The sequence below is a fragment of the Desmodus rotundus genome, chromosome 1 (assembly GCF_022682495.2).
Source record: "Desmodus rotundus isolate HL8 chromosome 1, HLdesRot8A.1, whole genome shotgun sequence".
Classification (NCBI taxonomy): domain Eukaryota; kingdom Metazoa; phylum Chordata; class Mammalia; order Chiroptera; family Phyllostomidae; genus Desmodus; species Desmodus rotundus.
This window is the reverse complement of record NC_071387.1, coordinates 79,808,695-79,832,453: the sequence shown is the minus strand read 5'-3', so window position 1 is coordinate 79,832,453 and position 23,759 is coordinate 79,808,695. Positions and strand designations below refer to the sequence as shown.

At 49.1% G+C, this 23,759-nt stretch overlaps 1 protein-coding gene across 6 annotated transcripts in view; it reads left to right on the top strand.

Moving 5' to 3' along the window:
• Positions 1-19,245, top strand: part of AOPEP (aminopeptidase O (putative)) — a 437,655-nt gene extending 418,410 nt beyond the window's left edge. For 4 of the 6 annotated variants that reach the window (XM_024558404.4, XM_053925241.2, XM_045193618.3 and 1 more), the window contains 3 exons: positions 12,863-12,949; positions 14,659-14,803; positions 18,054-19,239. In XM_024558404.4, coding sequence (XP_024414172.1) covers positions 12,863-12,949; positions 14,659-14,799 — 228 coding nt within the window. In that variant the 3' untranslated portion in view covers positions 14,800-14,803; positions 18,054-19,239. Of the gene's footprint in view, positions 1-12,862; positions 12,950-14,658; positions 14,804-18,053 lie in introns of all 6 variants that reach the window. The other 2 variants (XM_071221641.1, XM_071221643.1) reach the window with 2 other exon arrangements.
• Positions 19,246-23,759: the final 4,514 nt, after the last annotated feature.

Below are 23,759 nucleotides of genomic sequence, written 5' to 3'. Positions count from 1 at the left end.
TCAAAAAAGATATCTCAAGGTATTTCTTTCTTTGAGTTTTCTTTCTTTGCTACTCACTCTGGTGCCCTTAGAACTTTTCTGTGGACACCTTGCAAAAAAAAGTCTCCTCTGCTATACTGTGGTGATTTTTCAAAAGCTGATAATGACAGAGTAAGAAACTGTCATCTTTTAGATCGATATTCTGCACTTGTTCCTGAGGCCAGGGACTGTGTTTGTTTTACCTGGAATTGTTACAGCATGTTGCAGCTGGTCAGGTGTGTGTTAAATAATAAAGGAAAAGAAAAAAAAATGAGCCTCGGTTGGCAAAATCTGCCTGATTGTTCTTAAAAGGACCAATTAAATAAACAGTTGTAGTTAATTCACAATATTTAGAGTTTGTAAATAAAAGGAAAAGAGCATGTAATACATGGACTTTTGGTGACAGGTTCAGCCAGACTTTTATTAGAAAAGTTCCTGGCCACCAGTTGTCCTTTGCCGTTTGCTCCTGATGTGCGTCCCCCAGGCTGTAGACTTTCTCAGAAAGGTGCAGAGATGTGCACACTTCCTGGTTTGTAAATCACATCACCTTGATGTTATTCTTTCTGAATAGCCCCGAAACAGCTATATCTTATATTCATTTTGTTTTTAAAGATCTTGAGGGTGAAATCAACACATGGGGTTTTATTGGTGCTTCTGGCTTTAAAAAAAAATTAAATTGATTGATTTTTAGAGAGGAAAGGGGGGAAGACAGAGAGACAGAAACATCAATTTGTTGTTCCACTTATTTATGCATTCATTAGTTGATTCGTATGTGTGCCCTGACGGGGGATTGAACCTGCAACCTTGGCGTATGGGGACAATGCTGCAACAGTCGGAACTACCTGGCCAGGGTACTTCTGGCTTTTTATGCCTCCATCAGTAGTTTACATGTTTTTGTATTAGATTTCTGTACCGAAATCCATGCATGTGCCTTGGATGCCCTCAAGTAGAGGCCTCACTTTTGCCAAAACGCTCAAATCTCTTTACACATTGCTTTCTTCCCTCTAGTGCCTTCCCTGTACACCTTTTTTCTGCTCTCTAGTTCTAAACACACCAGGATTGGGGAGTTCAGTTTGTCTGGCCTTGGAGCTGTGCAGCCAGCAGACTGCGAGAGAATGAGCTGTCCCTGAAGGGAGCATCAGCTGCGAAAGGGTCCCTGACCCCACCCTGCAGGGACCAGCAGCTCTCTAGTGGTCCTACACATTCCCTGGCAGCTTGTGCCTTTTGCGTGGGGATGTTTGTGCTGGTTCCTGAGGAGGGGGGGGGGGAAGCGCCAGTTACATTGGATTCAGATTCTTTAAAGAATGAAAGGATACCTATTTATGTGAAAATGACAGTATTTTGTTTGTATATCAGGGCATGAAAATGTAAAGGTCAACTGAACTTAACCAGGTGGCACTAAAAATGAATGTTAAGCCTCTTGATCTGCATCATGTTGCTTTGCTGCAGCCTTGAGACACACAGAACTTGGCTCCAGACCAAGTGGTCTTGCCCGCCTTGGTTGGAGCCGGTGCTCAGGCTGAGCACAGGAAGTCTGCGGGCACCAGGGGAACCACTGGCCAGTGAGCAGCAGCCCAGAGCAGGCTTAGCTGTCAGGGCACCAGGTGGTTTCCTCGGGAACAGACTCCGTACAGTAAATAGTGCCCTTTGCATTCCCTGGCCTGACTCTTGGGTTGCATTTAATAACATTTTTGAGAAATAATTCATATACCATACAGTACACCCATATATTCACGTAGTTTACTACCACCCATTTCAGTTGTTGAACGTTTTCATCATCCCCAGAAGAAACCCCACACCCTTTAGCTGTCATTTTCATCTCTCCCCTGCCCCGCCCCCCCAGTCCTAGGCCCCCACACCAGGCTTTCTGTCTCCATAGTTTGCCTAGTCTGGGCTTCATGTAAATGGAACCACATACAGTAGGTGACCCTTGTGACTGGCTTCTTTTCAATTAGCATGTATGATCAGTACATCATTTTATTTAATATCAAATATTTTCAGTTTTATTGATAAACCACACCTGTCCATTCATCAGTTGACGGACATTTGGGTTGTTTCCACTTTGAGGCTATGCATACAATGCTGCTGTGGACAGTCTGTGTAAATGTTTTTGTGTGGATGTGTGTCTTCACTTCACTTCTCTGTACAGGAGTGGATTGCTGGGTCACGAGGTGACTCTGTTGAACCTTTTGAGGAACTGCCAGACTTTTCCAAAGTTACTGCACCATTTTACATTCTCCCAGGAGTGGGTGAGGGGTCCAGTTTTTCTTCATCATTGCTGACATTTGTTATTCTCTCTTATTTCTGTCATCTGCCTGGGTATGAAGGAATAACTCGTTGTAATTTTGATTTTCATTTCCCTGGCAACATCATGTTGAACATCTCTTCATGTGCTTATTGGCTATTTATAAATCTTCAGAGGAATGTCTAATCAGATCTTTTTCTTTTAGATCAAACATTTTCAATTGGTTTGTCTTTTTATTACTGAGTTAGAGTAGTTCTTTATATATTTTAGATGCAAGTCTGATCAAGGGCATGATTTGCAAAAAATGTTCTGTCTGTGGGTTGTCCTCTCTCTTGACGGTGCGCTATGGAGCACAGAAGTTTCAATTTTGATAAAAATAATTTATCTTTTTTTTTTTTTTTTGCTTGTATGTTTGGTCAAATCCAGGAAGCCATTGCCCAATTCAAGGTCTGGAAGATTTACGCCTATGTCCTCTCTAAGAATTTTATAGTTTTAGTTCTTACATTGAAGTCTTGGGATTTATTTTTACAAGTCCATTTCTCTAGCTCTGGTAGAGAAGGATTTTGGAAGAAACAGCCATTAAGAAGGGAGGGCTGATTTTTCATGGAACGTATAGTGTGTCTAGAAACTGGGCTTAGGGTGCCCTGTGCAGTAAGAGGTGTCTTTTCCCCTTTCAGCTCTCAGTGTGCATGGGGCCTTCGTAGGGAGTCTTCTGAACACATCTCCACCCCAGCCCCAGTTCCCTCATTGCACCGATATGTATGCCGTTGTAAGATGTCTATCACCAACATAGGTGTCTACACGGGCCATTTACTGAATTTTTTTAGACTTTCTATGGAACTATAAGCTCCAAGAGGGCCTCTTGGTTTTATTTCTCCTCAATACCTAATACTTACTTTTTGGAGAATGGCTTTTCCGGGATCTCTAGGTATTCTGGAATAGCAGCCACGAGTGTCTTCCCCAGCAGGGTGATTGGGTAACTACAGCCATGGCGAAACTACTGCAGGAGAGGGTGAGGCCTCCAGTGTCAAGTCTGCCTCTGAGGAGAGCAAGCAGGAGCACGGGGTCCCCTCTGAGCTTGTCAGAGGGGGGAACCCATGCTCACTTCTCTGACAGTTAAAGTCCTTTTTTCAGCAAATGCCCTCTGTCACCTGTCACAAACTAAAAAAGAAGATGGAATGAGATGGAATGTGTTACTTCCTAATTACAGAATTATATATTGGAATGTATTGCTGTTAGTGCCATACTTCAAAGTGGACCCGTGGGCTCTGGAGTTCTGCTTTCTGGAGCCAGCTGATTTTAATGGCATTACTGTCCTTAGGTAAAATGGTATTTCCATAGGAGAAGGAAGACAGGTTAGAATTTGCCGAGAGAAGGTACGAGGTGGCGTGTGTCATCGCACCTGACTCGCTGTCACTGTCCGCGCACTTGCGCGTGCCAGGTGTGACCCTAGGAGCATGATGCTGCAGCTCTGGTTATAACTGGTTACAAACAGCATGCAGGTGAGAGCTTTAGAGACTGAGTCCAGCAAGGTTAACAACACCCCTAGAAAAAGGGCTGAGGGCCTCCGATGCCTCCTTTGTTGTCTTAACCCCAGGCCTGGGGATTTATGAACCTGGCTTGGTGACAGAAAATAGAGTAACTTTTAATTTCGTTTAGTTAAAAAAGTAATGTTATAATTGCAGTCCTTTGAGCATAAGAATCAGTACAGTGAGAGAGAAAATGAGGAATGCTAGAATCTAAGGACAAATGCTGGACATCTGGACACCACAACCGTCTAGCCAGCAGTTCTTTGGTCTTTTCTCAGGTGGATGAGCAGACGAGGCGTCCTCGGCATTGCAGTTGCCTAAACGAAATGCGTGCTGGACATCTGTCTCAGGGCTGCCTACTCTCTCCTGGGCTGCCAGGCAGGCTTCCCTTACCAGCTGTAAACCCATTTTAAAGCAAAGTTAAATCTAATTTAAGGACACAAATTGAAAAGCTGGTTTGTTTATTGCAGGGTTAGACTTACTAACTCACAAAAGCCATGAGCCTTGGACTTCCTGTTTACAGATATAAAATGTAACTCTAAATGAGGTTTAATATTAGAGCTTCCCAGATCATGGTCCCTGGACAGATTTTTGTTTTCTCTTCAACAGTAAATTTTGAAATCTAAAGGACTGAGGTGGATTAGTCCTTCGGAGGCATCGGAGGCCCTCAGCCCTTTTTCTAGGGGTGTTGTTAACCTTGCTGGAGTCAGTCTCTAAAGCTCTCACCTGCATGCCGTTTATAACCAGTTATAACCAGAGCTGCAGGATCATGCTCCTAGGGTCACACCTGGCACGTGCAAGTGTGCGGACAGTGACAGCGGGTCAGGTGCGATGACACACGCCACCTCGTACCTTTTCTTGGGGGTGGGGGGGTGCTTCCTGTCATAAATAGGATGGGTGGCATTTTTCAAAGCATTTTACAACTTCCAGCTATACATTATAACTTCAGAGTAGCTGACAAGCATTCTTGAGTTTCTAAAAGTAGTACGTTTGTTCAGAAACATTTATCAAGCACGTACTAGATACCAGGCATTGGGATAGGACCCGGAGATTGTCTAAAGGCGCACAGGCCCATGCTCTCACCAAGGTAGAATTTTCATGAAAGTAAATTATACACTATGAGCTGGGGAGATTATAAGACACGACTCTGAGATAGTGACCGATGTGGGAACAGGTAGAGAATGATGAACTCTGGGCCAAAGAGGTGAGTTAAGGGAAGACATTGACGTCATCAGGTCATTTGACTAAACGTGGGTATGCTGCAAGAGGCGGTGCCATCTAGTGTGACTGCAGACATCTCTGTCCCTTTTTTCTACTGCTCCCTCAGAGCCGCCTCCTAAATGCAGTTAACACACTTTGGAACTTACTATGACAGACAGGAGACTTGCCTTCTGGCAGGGTCAGAGGATGGAAGGACTAGAGGAAGTGGAGTGTATCAACGGGAGGGAATTTCCTGCAGTGTTTTAAGTGAGGGTATGTGGGCCACACGGAGCTGGTGAACCCACAGTGGCAAGTGGAGAGAAGGAAGAACACACACGAATATACTGGCTGCTGCTCTTGTAAAGTCAGAAGTGAATTTGGTTGAATGGCTAGAATTTCATGTTCACTGGGTTCTCTGTTTGTGTAAAGTTACCTGTTCATGATTTTTAAACATTTAAGTAAAAATAAAGCAAGGGAAACAGCTACTGACAGAGACGTAGGTGTTTTTTTAAGTATGACATTGAGCTTGCACCAAACCAGTCCCTGGCTCCAGGATTGCAGTATCTGAAGCAACACGGTTAACATACTCTCTGTGACCTTGACCGCCCCACATACTTGTTGATGGCACAGTGGCTCCCAGCATCAATTTGGAGATACTAGCCATTAGTGGTTACTGAAACTAATCTACTGTCTCACGACTTTAGTAATGTCTGCTCAGCCTCTGTGATTCCATTTACTCCTCAGGCCCAGTGACTCTTCTGTAAGACACTAGCTTTCAAACACCACCTCCAGGGAACCCAGAACCCCACAGTGGGGTTTACTGTTTAACAGTGTTCCCTACCTGACACGAAGATGTAAACTCCTTGAAGAACCCACTTACATTCTTCTCTTTACTCTGTCTTTATATACTGGGTTTCAGTTACATTTTTAAAAATATTTTTTTTATTTATTTTTAGAGTGAGGGAGAGAGAAACATCAGTGTGTGGTTGCGACTCACGCACCCCCTACTGGGGACCTCATCTGCAACCCAGGCATGTGCCCTAACTGGGAATCGAACCAGCAACCCTTTGAGTCACAGGCCGGCACTTAGTCCACTGAGCCACACCAGTCAGGGCCCAGATTACAAGTAAGTTAGAAGAATTATGTTTAAGAAACGTTTGAAAACCACTTTGGAAAATTAGTTCATTTCATAATATTTCTTAGAAGTAGAATCATAGAAAACAACCAAAAATGAAGTTAGGGGAACACCTTTGAGATAAAAGCTATTAAAAAGCAGTGAGAATTGTAAAGCATTAATAAATAGGGGGTCAGTTCACCAGGATGCACCAGGTTGGCGTGGACAGCCTGGGAGTAAAATGGTGTAGGGGTCACTCTTCCTAAAGGCGTTTTTTCAGTGCCTGGGTCACCTGCCCACTCATGTCACCTTGTATCTGCTTTTGTCTTTGGCCCATAGGCCTGAGAGGCGCTCTGTTTAGCAAGAATGCCAGAGCACATTTGCTTGTGTGAAAGGGATTGAATCCATAGAGAAAGGAGTAGAACTGGAAGGGCCACATTCAACACCATTGTGTGATCCTGGCAGGACCAGCTGCAGCTGGCTGGACTCAGCTCACAAGCTCTGTGACATCTCGCTGGTAAATTTGGGGGTTTAAACATTCACTGGATACTGCTGCCTGCGCCTCACTCTGGCAGCCTAGGGCATGGGCCTCTGAGCGAGAGCAGGGTCAGCAAACTGGAGCGGGACCATCTATCCCACACAGCCTGTTTCTGTAGTTCGGTTTGGATACTGCCACGCCCAGACACTTCATTTACATATTGCCTAGGGCTGCTTTTGTGATATAGTGGCAAATGGGCCGAACAGCCGAAAATGCTCACTCTCAGACCTTGACAGAAAGCATTCATTGACCATCGCCATTCTGGAGTCTGGTAGAGAACTGGTTCTGGATCCACTAAAATGTTTCAGGAGGGAAAGATTGAGGGGTGGAGTGGGGCTGTCCTTCAGCAGTTTTCCGCTCCTGTTTCCAGGAGAGAACAGTTAATGTGGGGGAGCCCCAGTAGGTCCTACTTAGGTTGTGGTTATGTCACAGAGATGCCCGTTGGGTCACCTCTGAATCTGAGACGTGGTTTGGGTATATGAATGACCCTACAAGGCACATGTTTTTGAGGCACTCGTGGAAATCAGAGGTGCAGGCTTCATTCGCCCCATACTGTATTTCCGAGCCCATGCTGTATCAGCTGAGCCTTTCAGATAGTGAGAACGTTCGTGAAATGGTGGAAGTGCCATGCGACTGATGGCCGGCATGAGGCTGAACCATTTGTCTTTATAAATAGTTTGGAAAATTCCCGGGTACCTGGCCCCTGGTGCACTTCCAGGGGTGGCATGAGAAGTACCAGCTCCCCCAGGCCTCTAGCCCCATCCCTGGTGCCCCCTCTGCACTGCTTCTGCTGGGAGTCTGAGACTTAGCCTAGTCCCTTTCTCCTCCTAAGTCCAGTCTCAGGGCACGGAGGGCCCTGCCTTTCTTCCTCCGCTGAGTTCCATCTACCCTGACCCAGCCCTGTCGGTGCCTGCCATCCTCCCACGCTGCCTCACACACGTCCAGGGCCAGCCCCTCAGCAAGCAGCAGCCATCTGATAGGCACCTTGCTCCGTCATTTCACCAATGAACAGTCCTTGGAATTAATACTCCCATGGCTTTATAAATTCAGTATATAATGAACTTTTGAATTAGGAAATAAGGCCAAAACGTGCTACTCCTGCTAAGATGAAAAGGACTTGGTCTAGTGCTGGCCTGAGCAAACCTCAGTCAGCTCCCACAGCAGCACCAGTCGTGGGAGATGAGTCAGGTGTGGTGGGAGCAACTAGCCGAGCAGACCAGCTGCTGAGTTGCAGACCCATTCTCCAGTTCGGGGCATCTGGCTCCATGGTTAGGACACAGGGTCATGAAGTCAGTTTGTTAGGGCACCAAGCAGCATGAAGACCAGAAAATGTGTATGCATATGTATGTATATGTCTGCTAGCTGCTGTGAATGTGTTTGGAACGAATGAGCCCCCAGCCTTAATAGTTAGAGGCCTGTGTGTGTCTCTCCTGTGAAGTCCCTTTTAGATACCCAGCCCGCTTGTCTGCTCCGGCCTCCCAGGTGACTGAGGCCTGTTACAAACACATCCTTCCTTGCTCAGGGTGGAGGGGAGGGGCGGGCGGTGTCCCTGCTTGGGCAGGGGTGCACCATCCAGGTGTGGTTGTATGGATGATCTCAGAGTTTTCTTTCTCTGTCATCAGATGTGGGTCTGATATGAATTGGCTTCTGCAAACCTGTTCTTCATTCTTCCCACCCCCACTTCTGAGACCCTCCCATCTGCACCAAACCCCATTATTGGGTATTGATCATGTTTTGTTCATGGAGGCTTCAGAAACCTGGGAACTTAGTACTGCTGAGTTAAAACCCACCTGCACGCTGAGGGCAGCACCCATATTATTTTTCTGTTAAGTGTCCCTTAAGCAGAACTCGTTGAAAAGCAGATTATTTTCAAACTGATTTTTATTGGCACAAAGTATTTATACGTGCCCACCTGTGTATGCACATCTGTGTAACACAACTTCACTGTGACTTTGTGGGAAGAGTTTGGGACCTAAATTCCCTTTTTTCATCATCCTTCCTCACTCAGACTCCAGGCATTGTGCTAATGGTTCGCACGTGTTACAGAGCTGTCCCCACAGCTGTGTGTGGTGGGGGCAAGCTTGTCCTGGCACTGGATGGCAGTAGGTGGCACCAGGCCCAGCTGCTGTCTGCACTGAAGACTCAGTGAAGAAAAGATGGGCACGTCCTTGGGAGGGAAGATGTCAGTGCCTTGTGAGACATCCTGTCACAAGGGTGGCTGGGACACGGCTCAGCTCTCTGCCGTAACTCTGCCTCATCTTGTTTCTGTACTGCCCCCTTCCAATTTTCTTCCCCTTTCTTGATCTTTTTCTGCCCTCCATCCCTCCCTGCCTCCCCCCCCCCCACCCCGTCTCATCCTTGCCCTCCTATCTGTCCAGCCGCACCTGACCGTGTTGAAACACCACTCAGCCAGGGTGTTTCCTGATTCAAGGCTTTCAGAGATTTCCAGCCTGAGTTGAGAGTGACGTAACTGAAGTATAAGAAAATGTGTCTGTTTCAAGTGTGAGTGATCAGTTTGGACATAGGATGCAAACTTCTGTGTAGCGATGAAATTGAATGAACAGCATCAGGAAGCCATGGACGCCGTGGAGACCTTCCAGGCTCCAGGTGCCATTGTAGGTGTCTGTGGTGGTGGTTTTAATCTCACTGAGGAAGTTCAAAGAGAAGGTGACCTCTACACCCACTAAGTAATTTATTGGAAAATAAAGAAGAGCAGATCTACAATGGGGACAGCTTCCTTCTTAGAGACCTGCTTCTGCGTGCCCTGGCTCAGGCTCCCCAGCGCTGAGGACTTCGCTGCCTGCCATCACCAGTGGAGGAAGGAACGTGATACCCGTGTGTGGTGGTCCCTGTTGGACTTTTTAAGTTCCTTCAGTGCGCAATGTGGAAATAGAGCTGGGAGAAATCGAGACAAAAGTCACTTTGCCACCAGCTTCTCAGGAAGACCTGGGTCCATGTGGTGACAAATGGCTAAGCAAACTTCAAAGGCAATAAAAACAGTTTAAGGGATTAAAAAAATAAGGATTTTCTTTGTTTCTCTGAGAAATACAGAGAGAAGTAAAAATCTGGCACAGGAGCAAGACATATCTGTTGGGCCCTCAGCCTCATGCAGCATCTCCGTGATGTCTCCTGAACATCCTGTCACTAAATACTGAGTGTGTTCAGCTCTTTTGTAATGAAAGACTTGTTGTTTATCCTGCTGTTCATGGGGTGCGGAGGAGGGGTTGGCCTGTACTTCCTGGATGCCGTGTCAGCCTTCAGGGGTCAGAAGACTAGATCACTTATTAATCGTGGCAATAAACTATTTTTAACAGTAAGAGAAGTGGAAATGTTGACTTCATATTGATTGTAAAAGAGCCTCTTTCACTATGTTGTCCCTGGACCTTCTTCCACTTGTGGTGGGACCACCCCTGCCTCCCTCCCGCCCTCCCAGCAGCCTTATCACACTAGAAAGTAGCTCCTAATTTATACTTTGTTGTTTCTGTATGTGTAAATAAAATGAAGGAGAGCATGGGAAGGAAAAATGAGAAAATAAACCCTCCCTTCTCAAAATCAGGTTTAAAAAATAAATTTGTCCCCAAGTTTCAGAGTGAGAAGCAGTCATTGTCCCAGGCACGGCGTGATCAGGTCACCAGTCTGGGCTGTCAGACACCCTGAAGCTGACAGAGCTTGCCGGGGTCCCGCGTACAGCCCCACTAAAAGCTGTGCGCTGTAAGAAGTGAGGCTCTTCCCATGGCCCAGAGCAGGCAGCAGAGCAGTGTCCGAGCCTCCTGACTGTCCACCCCTGGGGTGGCCCTGGGGAGCTGGCCTCCATCTTCACAAAGCTCCCAAAAGATACTGCTGGTGCATGGGGCAGGGCTGGTGGTGTCCGGGGCATTTAGGGGGCCATGAGCTGGGAGAAAACGAGGGGGAGAGGCACCCACGAGGGCCCTTGGCAGGCTCCCCAGTCTGTGACCTTCGGATGTGGACCAGAGTGGAGGAACTGGGGATCTGCTTGTTCCGACAGCTTACTCTGATTGGTGTGGTGTGAGGAGCTAGCTTCCCTGAGCTCTGTTCACTTGTTCTTTCTGCTCAGAATATGTCAGGGGCTGACCTTTCCCTTTCACGGTCTGTTGTTGATTTCTATTGGTTGCATAGGAAAGAACATTTTATTGAAGCTGGAAAGATTTTGGAGACCCATCCCGTCTGAGCAGCTTCCCTTTTGTTGTGTTGGTCTGAGGCTATTAGCACATTTCCATGCACCTCTGAAACTTTTCATGGACACAAAGGTTTGTTGGTATCCTGTCCTTACAAGTTCAAACAGCCTGGTTACTCACACGCAAAAGGCAGCGCCACCAGAGTCCCTGAATGAACACCCTGTCTGCGAGCACACTGTAGCCTCGGGGAAGGATTCTTTCCAAAAAGTCTGTTTCTTTCCTTCATTCCTAATTGTTTATGTGTAAATCTATTTATAGTAGATTAAAGGAGAGATCTGGCCAAGTTGGTGGGTAATGATACAGTTTACAGGGGCCCCAGCCAAATGTTGAAATCGCTTATATTTTACTATTGCCACAGATGGGTTCTTGTTTCAAGGGGCTCCCTCTTTCAAAGGCAATAAAAACAAAGAGGGGTGGAAGGAGGCTTTTCCAAATGCCTGTAATCACTTCCATGTATGGTCAATGTTGAACCAATAATGGAATATAAAATGGTAGACTGCTAACTGGTTATAAGTGAGAGACCTTTGATGCAGTAGAAATTGGCCTGGGACTGGATTATGAAAAAACTGAGGCAGAATTTTCATGTAAAGAAAATGCCCCAGGTGCAGAGAGATGCCGGGGACTCTGCTGCTGTCAGCAGAGGTAGCCAGTGCTGATCCAGCTTCCGCACTGTCTGCAGGGCTGTGTGAGTGTGCGGGGTCCTGGCGGATTCTTGATGGTAAACCTTCAGTGAAGTGTATCTTTACGATACAGTGTCCACGTAGCCTCTCTGTTTTCAGGGTGTTGTACAAACCTGCAGTGGGAGCGACTTGCATCAAGGTGGTCCTCTTCTTGGGAGTTGGAGAGCAGTGTCTCCTTGCTTTCCTCTTTAGTGTCACTGTCAGCAGAGCAGCACTGAACTGTATTGGTTATTGCAGGAAATTAAGTCGTAGTGGTTTTAAAGGAAATCTTCCATTGACAGCCCTGAGCAGAGCACCAGCCACCTACGAGGGGAGGGAGTGAGGGGTGGGCGGTGGGCATTTAATTTCCTGGTTACATTTGTGTTTACCTGTTATCTTGCAAAATTGTCTTCAAAAACATCAAAACGCCTAACTGAAACGTGCAGTTTCCTCCCCTAAAGTTGATAATAGTCCTAATGAGGAACATGGTTCTATTCTTAAAAAAAAAAAAAAAAAAAAAAAAAAAAAAACCTGAAATGAAATTGAAAACTAAAAGTGCCGACATTAATACCCTTCAGAGTATACTGGCCCCCATTATGTGTGGTTGCAGTTACTTATGGTCGGCTGTGGTCCGAAAATGTTAAATGGAAAATTCCAGAAATAAACAGTTCAGAAGTTCTAAACTGCATGCTATTCTGAGTAGTGTGACGAAATTTCTAGCCATCCCCCCCCCCCATCCCACCCAGGACGTGACTCATCCCTCTGTCCCCAGTCTGCACGCTGCACACGCTGCCCGCCCGTTACTCACCGGCCGCCTCAGGGACCAGAGAGACCGTCACAGCGTCACGGTCCTTACATTCAGTTCACCCTTATTTCACTTCCTAAGGGCCTCCAAGCGCCAGAGTGGGATGCTGACATTCGGATATGCCGGAGAGAAGCTATGTTTTAAGTGAAAAAGAAGGTGAAAGTTTTTGACTTAATACAGAAAGAAAAAAATCATTAGCTGAGATTGCTGAACGAATCTTCTATTCATGAAATTGTGAAGGAGGAAAGAGAAATTCATGCTAATTTGCTTTCACACCTCAAACTGCAAAAGTTAGAGGCACAGTGTGTGATAAGTGCTTAGTTAAGGTGGAAGAGTTACTAAGCTTTATCAGTATGTATAGGGAGAAGCACAGTATATATAGGATTTGATACCACCTTAAGTTTCAGGCATCCACAGGGGTCTTGGAACATACCCCTTGAGGGTTAGAGGGGATAAGGTAACTTTTTCCTTACATAGAAGGCTCTCAATCATTAAACTCTTCAGGCTAATAAAAACCTAACAGTTTGTTGCTTATTGGATTTTCTCTTGTTTCTTAAGGTTCGCCATCGGTGGTGTGAACTCATTGTTAAGCACAAATACACAAAAGCGTATAAACATGTGGAGAAATTCCTTGAAGAAGATCAGGTAGGTTGTATTTTTACGCATTTTGCAGCAGATGGAGATTCTATAAATGTTGTCCTGGCCCCTGACTTGGGTGTACTTAATGTAGGGGCCCAAATAAGATATATTTAAACACTCCCCCCAAATTTTGAAGGTGTTGGTAGGAGCTTACGTGCCACACCCTGAAGCTGATTTTCCTTCTCGATGTCCCTTTAAAACATGGAACCATGTTCCTTAGAGGTGCCGTTGGCTGGGTTTACCTGGCTGGGGCCTGTTGCCATTGCCAAGTAAGGCACGTGCAGACCTCACAGCATCGCTGAACCCAGCACAGTGTGGCTCAGCGATGCTGTGCTCTGTGTGTCTGTCTCCCCCATCCGCAATTGGGAGTATGTGAGAAGATTCGATGGAGAGCCCCCGTGGGCCGAACAGTCTGGTCTGTGTCTGCCCCTGCCGCTCCAGGCCAGACTACTGCTCAGCAGGGGGAAGTGGTCACCTTCTCAGGAGCCTGCAAAAAGCGCCTGTGTGCGTGGCCATGTTTGGGGATGTCCTCTTTGTCACCTCTGCACCCACCCAGCCACACTTGTCCCAGCGCAGCTGTCCACTGTGTGCCTGGGCGAAGTTTCTGCCCAGCACTGTGGGCTGACGGGATGGAGCCGTGCCTCAGTGGGGCAGAGAGCGGGGGCAGAGCAAACAAAAGGACTTCTGAGCAGGCCGTAGTGTGGGGGCCACCAGCAAGTAAAGACTTATTGTTCCCACAAAGAGAAATGCATGACTTTGTACCAGAAGAAATGTCACATTTGCACAGTGGAGCAGGGGTGTTTGGAAACACAGAGGGGAGTATAAGGAGGACAAATGCAAGAGAAACTTAAGGTCTATTCTTAAAACCAAAATTAACTGCAGTATACTTAGAACCATGATCTTTGCCAAATAAGGATTACCATATCGCAGCCTTTTCAGGAAAGTCTTTGAACCTCTGACTAAGCCCAAGTTTTTGTCTTGTGCTGTCTTTGAGATCCGTCTAATTTGCTCCTGCACAATGTAATCCATGGCATAACCAAGCGTGGAACAAGGGGAAGGCAGAACCAAAGGGGTCTTTTGGTCTTCCAGAACATAATTGCCTGTTTTTAAAACTGTAGGAAAAATGCAGATGTGAGTCTTTGCAGCATTGTGTGTGAAACAGAAGAGTCAGTGTTTGCCACAGAGCAGGGCTGGGGGGGGGCGGGGGCGCCCCAGTCGCCCTGGGCTTAGGCTGCAGGCCTCTTTTCCCGGGTGGCTTGATGGCCGTTGCTGCCTGGCCCTGTGTGACGTGGTGGCCTTCGTTTCGCAGCAGTGCCGGGGTTGCCTGTGGCATGCACATGGAACCATGGTGCTCTGTCCGCTGCACAGGCCTCCCTGGTGGTTGTAGGAGACCCTCTGTGTGTCTGTCCGGAGCTCTCCTGACACAGTCGTCTCTAGAGACAAGCTCACTGTCATCACTTCGTCATCAGGGAAATCACCAAGGTTCCATTGACAACTCAAGTTGATAGCTAAGAATACCTTGTCATTTCAATGAAAACAAGAGAAGGGGATTGAAAAGTACAGGTTCCAGAAGTACAACTATTCAACTGCCTGGTCTTTTCTAGGCTCTTTGTAATTTCTGGACCAGCATGTTTGTGTGAAAAGAACACAGACCGGGCAGTGGACACAAGTTTCCTTTTCTCACGCTCTCTGGCCTCTTCTCCCGCGCCCCACAGGCCATGGGCATTTACCTCTACGGGGAGCTGATGGTGCAGGAGGATGCCAGGCAGCAGCGGCTCGCCCGCACCTGCTTCGAGCTGACCAAGGAACAGATGGACAGAGGCTCAGCCCAGGTGGTGGCTGAGATGCTATTTTAAAGAGGTAATTCTCTCTCACTCCTTTCCCCATTGTTTGCTTCTAACCAGAGATTCCTCTCAGGAGCCAGATAAATGAAAAAGGAAATGGTGAGCCAAGAGCACCCGCTGCGTCAGTGCTCTGCTCTGGCTTGGGTGGCCTGGGGACCAGGAAGCAGGGAGGGGCGCCTACTGGTAGTCCCTCCAACTCGTCTGGTGAGTGGTCACCAGAGAGCAGAGGCGGGCCACCCAAGCAGAACAGCTGTCTTTGGTACGGTCTGGGCCACTTCAGTTTTGTTACTTGGGGGAAAAGAAGTTGGGGAGGAGCGGATCTTGAATAGGGTTAGAGGGTGGACGGTGAAGGTCAGTGGAAGAGCTGGTTCCCTGGTCTCCCAGGTGAAGGTGACGTGGGAGTGCGTCACCAGGCTACCCCACTCCCGAGCTGCACGCAGGTGTAGCCTCCTCTGGGCTGCGAGAGGACCTGAGGCAGCTCAGCGCGCCCGCCCTGCCGGGAGGCTGGCGGGGCTCCTGCTGGGGTGCGCCTCGGGCCTGGCGACACCCTGTGTCCCCCGGCAGGCTCGCTCTTTACTCGGTTGTGTTGGAGCAGAGTTTCTCCCTAAGTTATTTAAATTGCTTTTTCTGTTAATTGTGCTTGGAAGTGACCTGCTAGATTTACGTGCTAACAGGTTTAAAATGTTGGTTTCTGCTTTTTAAGAGTGATTTAGCAATGGTACATAAACTTTTAAAGTAGAACTCTGGGATTATAAGTGTATTATTTTTCTCTAACAATCATTATTTCTGTATCTTCTCAGTTGTTCTTCCAAGTTTACATGCTGTAATAGGGTATGTCTGATTTTGTCTTTGTAAACTTTAACATCAGATTTCAGTCATTCATGTGATACAGCTTCTCTATAAATATAATTTTAATGGCTGCTTAATATTTTATGTTGCTCTTAACCCATTGTTGGACATTTACTTTGTTAAAAACCATTTCTGTCTAATATTTCTAAATATCTTATAAGAAAGAGCTCTAGTAGTAAGGAAACAAAAAAGGTTTTTCTAAGGGAAAGGAAGCAGTGGGGATAGTCGCAGCCATCCATCGACTCTCTGGTGAGGAGACAGCTGTGCGGAGACGGTCCCCAGAACACACCCCGGGGCAGCTTCAGACCCTCGTCACAGATGGACCAGTTTTAAACAGAACAGTCGCACAGTTTTCTTGTTGCCAACCTCATATAGTAATCAACATACATCAAATTTCTCTTTAGATGTTGGATTTCACGGCGAGTTTGTGTTTCCTGAAGTGTGCGCAGCTGCACCGAGCAGGCTGCCCTTTGCTCGTCCCCTGTGCTGAGCTGTGGGGACCACAGTGGGCACCGAGCTCTCATGACTCCTCTTCGTGAGTTTTTTGCCCTGAGCAGGCAGAGGAGTGGTCCCAGGGACAGTCTGCTGCTTTTCACTTCCCCGCTGAAATGGTCCTGCCTGTCCCTGCCCCTTCCGGGTGAACCAGGGGCCACATGCATGCCCCTCTGCCCCTGCCCCCACTTTCTCGGTTAAGATCAGTGAATTGCCAGCCCAAGAGGGGCCCCTCCAGACATCCCAGACCACTTACAGGCTGTACCCCTGGGTTAAAGGCAGGGATAGCTGGCTTCACTAATTCTGCCACAGAGGCCAGTCCGTGTGTTTCTCCTGTCATGTTCCGAAACTGCACTGGCATTTGCATGGTCTTCTGTGAGTCCTTTTGATTGAAATAGTTATCCCTCTAGGATACCAATGAAATGAACAACAACAAAAAAGTGAAACCTGTTGGGTAGCATAGCAGGCCTGGAGGGGATGTGTTCGCTGGTGTCCGAGGAGACGGTGTGTGCTGTGTGGGCTGTGAGCGCGGGCTCGGCGGCTCCAGAGTGCTCTGGCTGCTTGGGTTCCTGGCATGCTGATTTGTGACTTAAGATTAAAATCACATTGCCAGGGATTACCACGCAACCACGACCTTGGCTGCTCTCCAGAAGCCATAGTCACTCTCTCTGCAGTTTGGAAAACAGATGCCTCTTGTAGCTCTTCTCTGGAAACAGAAGAATCCAGCAGCTATGGAAGACACTCGCCAGCCCTTTCATTATGCCCAGCTGAAGACCTCTCTGACGAGGTGCAGAGCTTAGCTGATTGGTGAACAGTGACTGGTTTCCGCCTTGTTCACAGTGGCTAAGTTCTGCACCTGAAGAGAAGGTGAGATGGGGACAGTTAAGTTGGAGCCGCTGGGGCAGAGGCCACTGCTGAGCAGTCAGCTCGGGTGCCGAGCACGATTGTGGAGGAGGAGAGACCTGCTCGGCCCCAAGGATGCTCTTCCTCCTGTCACGAATGCAAGGATGTACCAAAGTCTACAGAACTATAACTCCACTAATTAGACATCTCTCTGAAAGGTCTAATGTATTGAAAGCTGCAAAAATTATTCTTATAAAAAACTAAAACCAAGTGCATCACAATAATCGAGTAAAACTATGTCAGCGGTTTATTGCATGTGAGTGGGGCTGGGTGCTCTCACAGCAGATCCTTGTGCTTCCCCAAGCGCGGTGACTGTCTTGTATTTGCAGCCTAGGTCTCTGTGTCTTCTGCAGCCCCCAGTGGAATGATGCAGGCAGCTCCCAGCGGAGGCACTGCTTCGCCGGGCTGTCGATTGGACCCGCCCTCCGGTGCCTACTGAGCTGATATCAGTTCTCATTTTACACACTGGCTCAGTTCAGCAGGAACAGGAGTCGAGCCCTCAAGCAAAAAGCCTTCCTGTTTGTAAGTGCCCAGACACTCAGGAGCTGGGACTCCACTCAGCGAAGACAGGCCACAGCGTCGGCCACCAGACCTCAGCTGAAGCGCTGGCACCCATCTGTATGTGGTCCTGAGGTGTGGGTGTTGGTAGGTCGTTGAGCTCCGCTGGTGCAGTGTGGATAGTGCCGTGCAAGTGTGACGCAGGCAGTGCCCGTGTGTGTCACGGAGTGTTCAAGACCGAACACAGAGTGAATGCGGGTTTGCAGTGGGCTGTCTGGTATCTGTTGTGTGAATGAAGCTCCAGTTACAGTGCTGGCTTTCACAGCCACGTGCAAGCAAGGCGAACGGCCGTGGTGCCGCTGGGCACCCCTTTCTCAGGGCTGTGAGAGGTGCCTGGGTCTCATCCCAGCCTCCATTCAAAGTCAGCTCTCCAGAGTGGAGAGCAGAGGCACACTGAGATCCTCGTTTACAAGAATTCCTCTGTTGTGACCAGGCAGTAAATTTTATTGCTGTTTCCTTTACAGGAAAGATCACAGCAAGATTCTTTCTCATAATCTCCTCGTAGCCCTGGTGGGACCAGGATCGCACTGACCCTGGACATCAAAGGAAGGATTACAGGGCCGCTGAGGCCATCGCTTACGTCAGTGTCTACGCCTTGGTGCTTCTCTTTGCAGAGGCTGCTCTCAGCAGAACACATGTGAGAGCACATCCTCATAAACTGTCGCCATGGGGCCTCGGGGCCTTGTCCCCCCCCCCCCCCGCCCCCGGATGTGCCCCCTTAACACACTGAGCCTGCATTGGGTCTGAGCTGAAGGCAGTTCTCTCACAAAAATGGTGAAAGACATCAGAAAACCTGCTAAACGTTCTGTCAGCCCTCTAAGCTCAAGGCTGCAGTGGATAGTTCTGTGATTCCGGAAAGTCACAGAGCTTCTCCGCTGGATCCAGTGAACACCGTTTGGTGGTCTCCTCTTGCTCATCTCAGAAAGATTCTGCAGGATTATTTTAATTCCGTTATTTAGATTTTCCCCCAGATATTATTACCTGTTGGTAAAAGTACAGGGTAAGAGTTCAATGAGATATATTAATAATAAAATGTAATGGATTAACATTTTTGTATGCCTGTTTGCTTCTGAATTTAATACTATCTTTTAAAAAGGTAGTTGAAAAGGCAGCCTGACACTCTGAAAGGCTGCGTGCGTGTGGGCGCCCTGCCCCTTGCGGAGGCGTGGGTGGCCCCGTGTGAGTCCTGTTGCTGCCTTCTTTCCCACAAGTGTTGGAAGTTTAAAAAAACAGGCAGGTCCTGACCAGTTTTGCTCAGTTGGTTGGATGTTGTCCCGCAAAGCAAAAGGTCACAGGTTCGATTCCTGGTCCAGGCACGTGCCTAGGTTGTGGGTTTAGTCAGCAACCAACCGATGTTTCTCACATTAGTGTTTCCCTCTTTCTCCCCCCTCCCCCTCTCTCTAAAATCAATCAGTCAATCTTTAAAAACAAAAAAAAAGGCAGAAACTAAGTTTCCCAGTGCCATCGAAGGGCAGAGTGGTTTAAAATTCCACAAGTAGGCACAACGGTTGGTGCTGTCACATGACGTTAAGGGCTGGGCCAGAATGAACAGGAGCCTGTGCAGCTCCACCTGGCTCTGGGGCTGTGTCTCCCTGACCTTGCGTCTGGCCTCTGTGGGGTGAAGCGCAGCTTTCACATAGCCCTTCCCGCCAGTCCTCAGACTCAGCGGTGGACGTCATTCTGGAAGGGTTTGCTCCGTGCTGTCACATGTCTCTGCGTGTGATCATGTGTGCTGTTCACCATATTGGTGGGAGAATCAAAGTTTGAACGTTTATTCAAAGTTTGAATAAGTGATGCCTCTTCCCTATCGTCGGTGGGTATTTGGCTCTGAGGTAGACCCGGAAGGGGCCCGGGGCACAGCCAGCACCCGTCCAGATGCCCATGTGCAGAAGGCAGCGGCATCTGCTTGGGGGCTGTGGGTACCAGCTGGCCCAGTGGTTTGGTTTGGCCCAGCTTTTCTAGGAAGGTAAGGCCATACTTTTTCACTTTCAGAAACCACATAGGCTGAGCCAAACTGTCCCATGTGTGGGATTTTGCATGGAGACAGCTGGCCCCTCCGGTGGCCACTGAATCCTGACATTGGTTCTGAGCTCCAGTCATGTCCTGTGCTGTTGTCAGACATGGGCACCTTGTGCCAGGTGGTGTCCCCGTAGGGGAGGAAGAGTGAGCCTGCCTCTGTGGGGCCCTCTCTGCACTCCAGCCGCACCCAGTCACCCACCTCACTCGAGTTTATATGGACTCTGAATGGCTTCCCCAGCTTGTCCGTTCAGCATTTTTGAGAAGCTGGAGAGAGGGTGCCAGGGCCTGGCTGAGGCTGCAGGAGTCCAGAGTGGCCACCAATCAGTGAAACAGGTATGACTAAAACTCTTCCTTTTGTAAATTTTTCATCTGTTTAAGAAAACTGAAAGCTCTGTATTGATAACTGGTGGACGACCTGGGGTCTGGTAGGATATGAGTTAGAAACTGGCGGAGTGCCACCTGGTCCTTCCTCAGCACGACCATAGCACCTGCTGAGAGATGCCGTGGGCCAGGCAGGCGAGCTTGCAGAGGACCCGAGAGCTCCAGGGACAGGTGAGGGGCTGTCCACACCCAGGACGTGGTTAGCCAGTGAAGGAGAAGCCTGCCCTTCCCAAGCAGACTTAATTCTTCTATCTCCAAGGTTACGTGTTAAGTAATAGTTAGGATGTAATGTGGGCCCGTAGGACTTGGAGTTTTCCTTCCCACCCCAGTGCCTCGGAGGGGGTGGGCCTTTCATTCATTAATAAACTCTTGTCACTCAGCCAGCCAATATTTGAGAAGCCCACACTCCTGATCCAATCATCTGTAAGGATGGGCCTGGGTGAGGGTAGGGCCAGACAACTGCTTTGGAAAGCATGGGACTGGAACTTCACCTTGTATACATAAAGTCTCTGTCGCCACAGACGCCTGTCCAAATGGGAGCCTGGCACACTTCCTTAACAGCATTATTTCTGATATTCCCCCCAAAACATCTTGGTGGCCTCACTGCTCCCCCAACCCCATCGGAGCAGCTGTGAAGGTGTGAGCTGCCCTCCAGGCTGCGTGTGGGTATGGTGATGGGAAAGAGCCTGTTTCCTGGCAAGGTGATGCTTCCACTGAGCAGAGGAACCTGAGCATAGGGTCCCGCAACCCACCATGGGTCCCCTAGTCTAGTGAAAACAAACCCTATCCTCTTCTGCCTGACTGACACTACAGCTTCCTTAAGCCATATGTGAACTTGACCCTGAAACGGGGTCAGCATTAGCCATCAGGCAGGAACCAATCATTCCACAGGGGCTGCCATGGGCCCCTGCCCAGGAGTGGGGCAGTTAGGTGACAGGCCCAACGAGCCCCCGTGAGCTGGGCAGGTGGCAGTACCCCAACCAGGTGCTGAGGCACAGAAGCAGCGGTGTTTGTCAGGGGTTGGCAGGCTTACTAAAGTGGTGAGAAGAGGCCGTTCAGTCATCTGAGCAAGTTAACTGGGTGATTACCAGGCAGCTGTGCTGGAAGAATAAAGGGTCCCGGGAGTGCCAGTGCTTCTTCCCCTCAGACAGCAGGCCTGGGCCCGCGAGGAGCGGGTTGGCGAGGGCCAGGCAAACAGGCTTGGTCAACCTGTGGTTGGACCCCAGTGGGCCAGCCACTGATACTGGTAACCCCAGGCACCCAGGTCGGGGTGAGGGGAGTGGCTGTGACATGGTGGCCTGCTCTGAGAGTCCTTTCCTCTTGCCCACCTGGAGTTAGGCTGAGGGGCTGGGCTTCAGAAGGCGGGGTTGCAGGGGCTTTGGGCAGCAGCCAGGGCCTGCAGGAGAGGCCGGACCAAGGCCGGAAGTGGGGGTGGGGAGGGGAGGGACACAGGAAAGAAATGTAAGAGAAGACTCTTCAGTTCTCCCTCTTTGCCTCTATTTTTGGATTAAAGGGTTCTAAAGCATTTATTTTTATTGGAGTTTCAAATTAAAACATTGAAATAATAGTCTCCATCCCAAATAAGGTATGGAGATGTCACATTAACGGGCAGAACCCAGGGTCCCAAGTGTAGGAACCAGAAATGGAAGCTGCATTCCTAATCGTCAGCAATGCCTTTCAGTGATCAGCAGAGCTCTGAAAGGTTGCAGACAGATGTTTCTGATATATTGGGGCTTATTCCCCTGACCCCTGGACGTTCAGCAGGGCCCCTGAGGCCTGGGGTGGGGCCAGGGGAATGGTGTAGGCCAACCGTTCACATAGCAGGCACCCTGCCACAGTCAGACGTCACTGAAGAGACCTGTAACAGTGGGTGGACAGCAAGGCTGAGTGACATGACCAAAAGCCAGTTTTTATTAGGAGTTTTCTGTTCTAGGCCAACCACTTCCTCAGGCTACAGATTGAGCCAGCAGGGTGGGGAAATGAGGAATGTGGGAAGGAATCTGCCCAGCACTTCATGGAGGCAGGAGGCAGACCCGCCCTGGTAAACAAGGCAGTCTGTCCCAGCCTGTCTCCTGCCAAACAGAACTCTGGGTGTCACAAGCCTATGGCCTCTGCTGGCCGGCCTCCCTGGGCTGGCAGAGCCTGCCACACCCCATTCCGGAGAAGTCAAGGAAGGGGTGCTGTCCCTGGCACTTTGCCAGCAGGTGACTTTGGGGTGGGACAGCCCTTTGGAGCACCCCCTGCAGGGCACCTTGAGCTGAATCACCTCCAAGAGCAGAGAGAGGGAGGGGACCCTGTGTGCAGGGCCCAGCCACACCAAGGACTCCATGCACAGGTGGCTGGGGTTCGGGGGTGGGGGCGACCCAAGCCTGGACCTCCTGGAGGTGTTCCAGCCCAAGGTTGGCACTCAGTGGGGAGGGAGTGAACTCTCAGCCCCCCCAGCCACTGTCCTGAGGGCAGTAGGTTTACAAGGTGGAAGGGCAGAGAAGCCTTTTGGGGCTATTCAAGGACCAGATTTTACAGATCTTTTCCCACCTTTTGGTACTATCTGGGAGGTTGATCTGCGAGTAAGGCCATTTCTGTTAGTCTGATGACTAGTGGGTGTGGAAAAAGACCCCCGAGTTGAGCCTGGGGACGAAGGAAGAGACCATAAGACTACAAAGGTTCCCAGGACCAGCACTGGCCTCTGACAGCCTGCTGCCTGGGAGGAAGGGTTGGCGTCCGTCCGGGCATCGGAGCAGAGGGACACCCAGACCTCTGGGGAGCCCAGCCAAAGGGGCCCACACTTGGGGGCTGGGCTTGGGAAACCAGAGAAACCCCTCTGTGTGTGCAGCAAGGCAGAATGCAGAAAAGCAGATAAAGACCTCTGACTAGGTTTCCATTTTCTCCAGAAGAGGAATCTGGTCCCTGCCAAGTGTCTTTTGAGATAAAAACAACTTCAGAGGTTTGGCTTCTCAGCCCCAAGGACTGGGATGGGAGACAGGAAACAGCTCTGAAGACTTGTGTCCAGCCCTTTCAGCTCCGTCGACTGGGGCTCACCCAGACTGCGCCGGCCACTTGGACCTCACCAACCATGGCTGCAGCCTGAGCGTGGGGGTCACGGGTGTTCCCTGCAGGGCACCTGCCCCGCAGTCTCATGGCCCAGAGCCTTCCTGGTGCAGCTCCTGCCTGTGAGCTTCCTCATTGCCCAGTCCCTTCTTTTCTGCACTGATAGTCCTCCCTTGTCACACTTGGAAGCTGAAGAGTGTTTCCTAAGGCTGGAGAGGACAGTAGTGGCAAGATCTGAAAGGCAGGTGTAAAGGCCATGCTCGGGTAGAGGGCCTGGCGCTCTTCCCCCCACACCAGTACCCACAGTCTGATGGTATGATTTAAGTCTCAGCACTTTTTAAAAGAAGTTAGGTTTAAGGAGGGAGACTGTAGAAATATGTGCATTATGGGGAGAAATAAGAGATTAAATAGGGGCCCGTTTTAGTATTCGCTCATGGGATGATGGTACAAATGTGTGTCTCTGTGGGATAGGTAATAAAGACATACCATAATTTAAGGGAAAGGAATTGTAGCTTTACTTATAAGTAAGATGTGAAAGAAAAGGAGTCTGGAGGAATTGTGGCTTCAGCACACCTGAAGGCAGAGAAGGCTGTTTGTAGAGCAGGAAAGTGATTATTAGCTGTCCCAGAGGCTGGACAGGTTTCCACTGAGGAGGCTGGGTCATGGCCCGCAAGCTGCCGCCGCCGGGGATGCTCATGAGCCCAGTCATTAGACCAACCTCC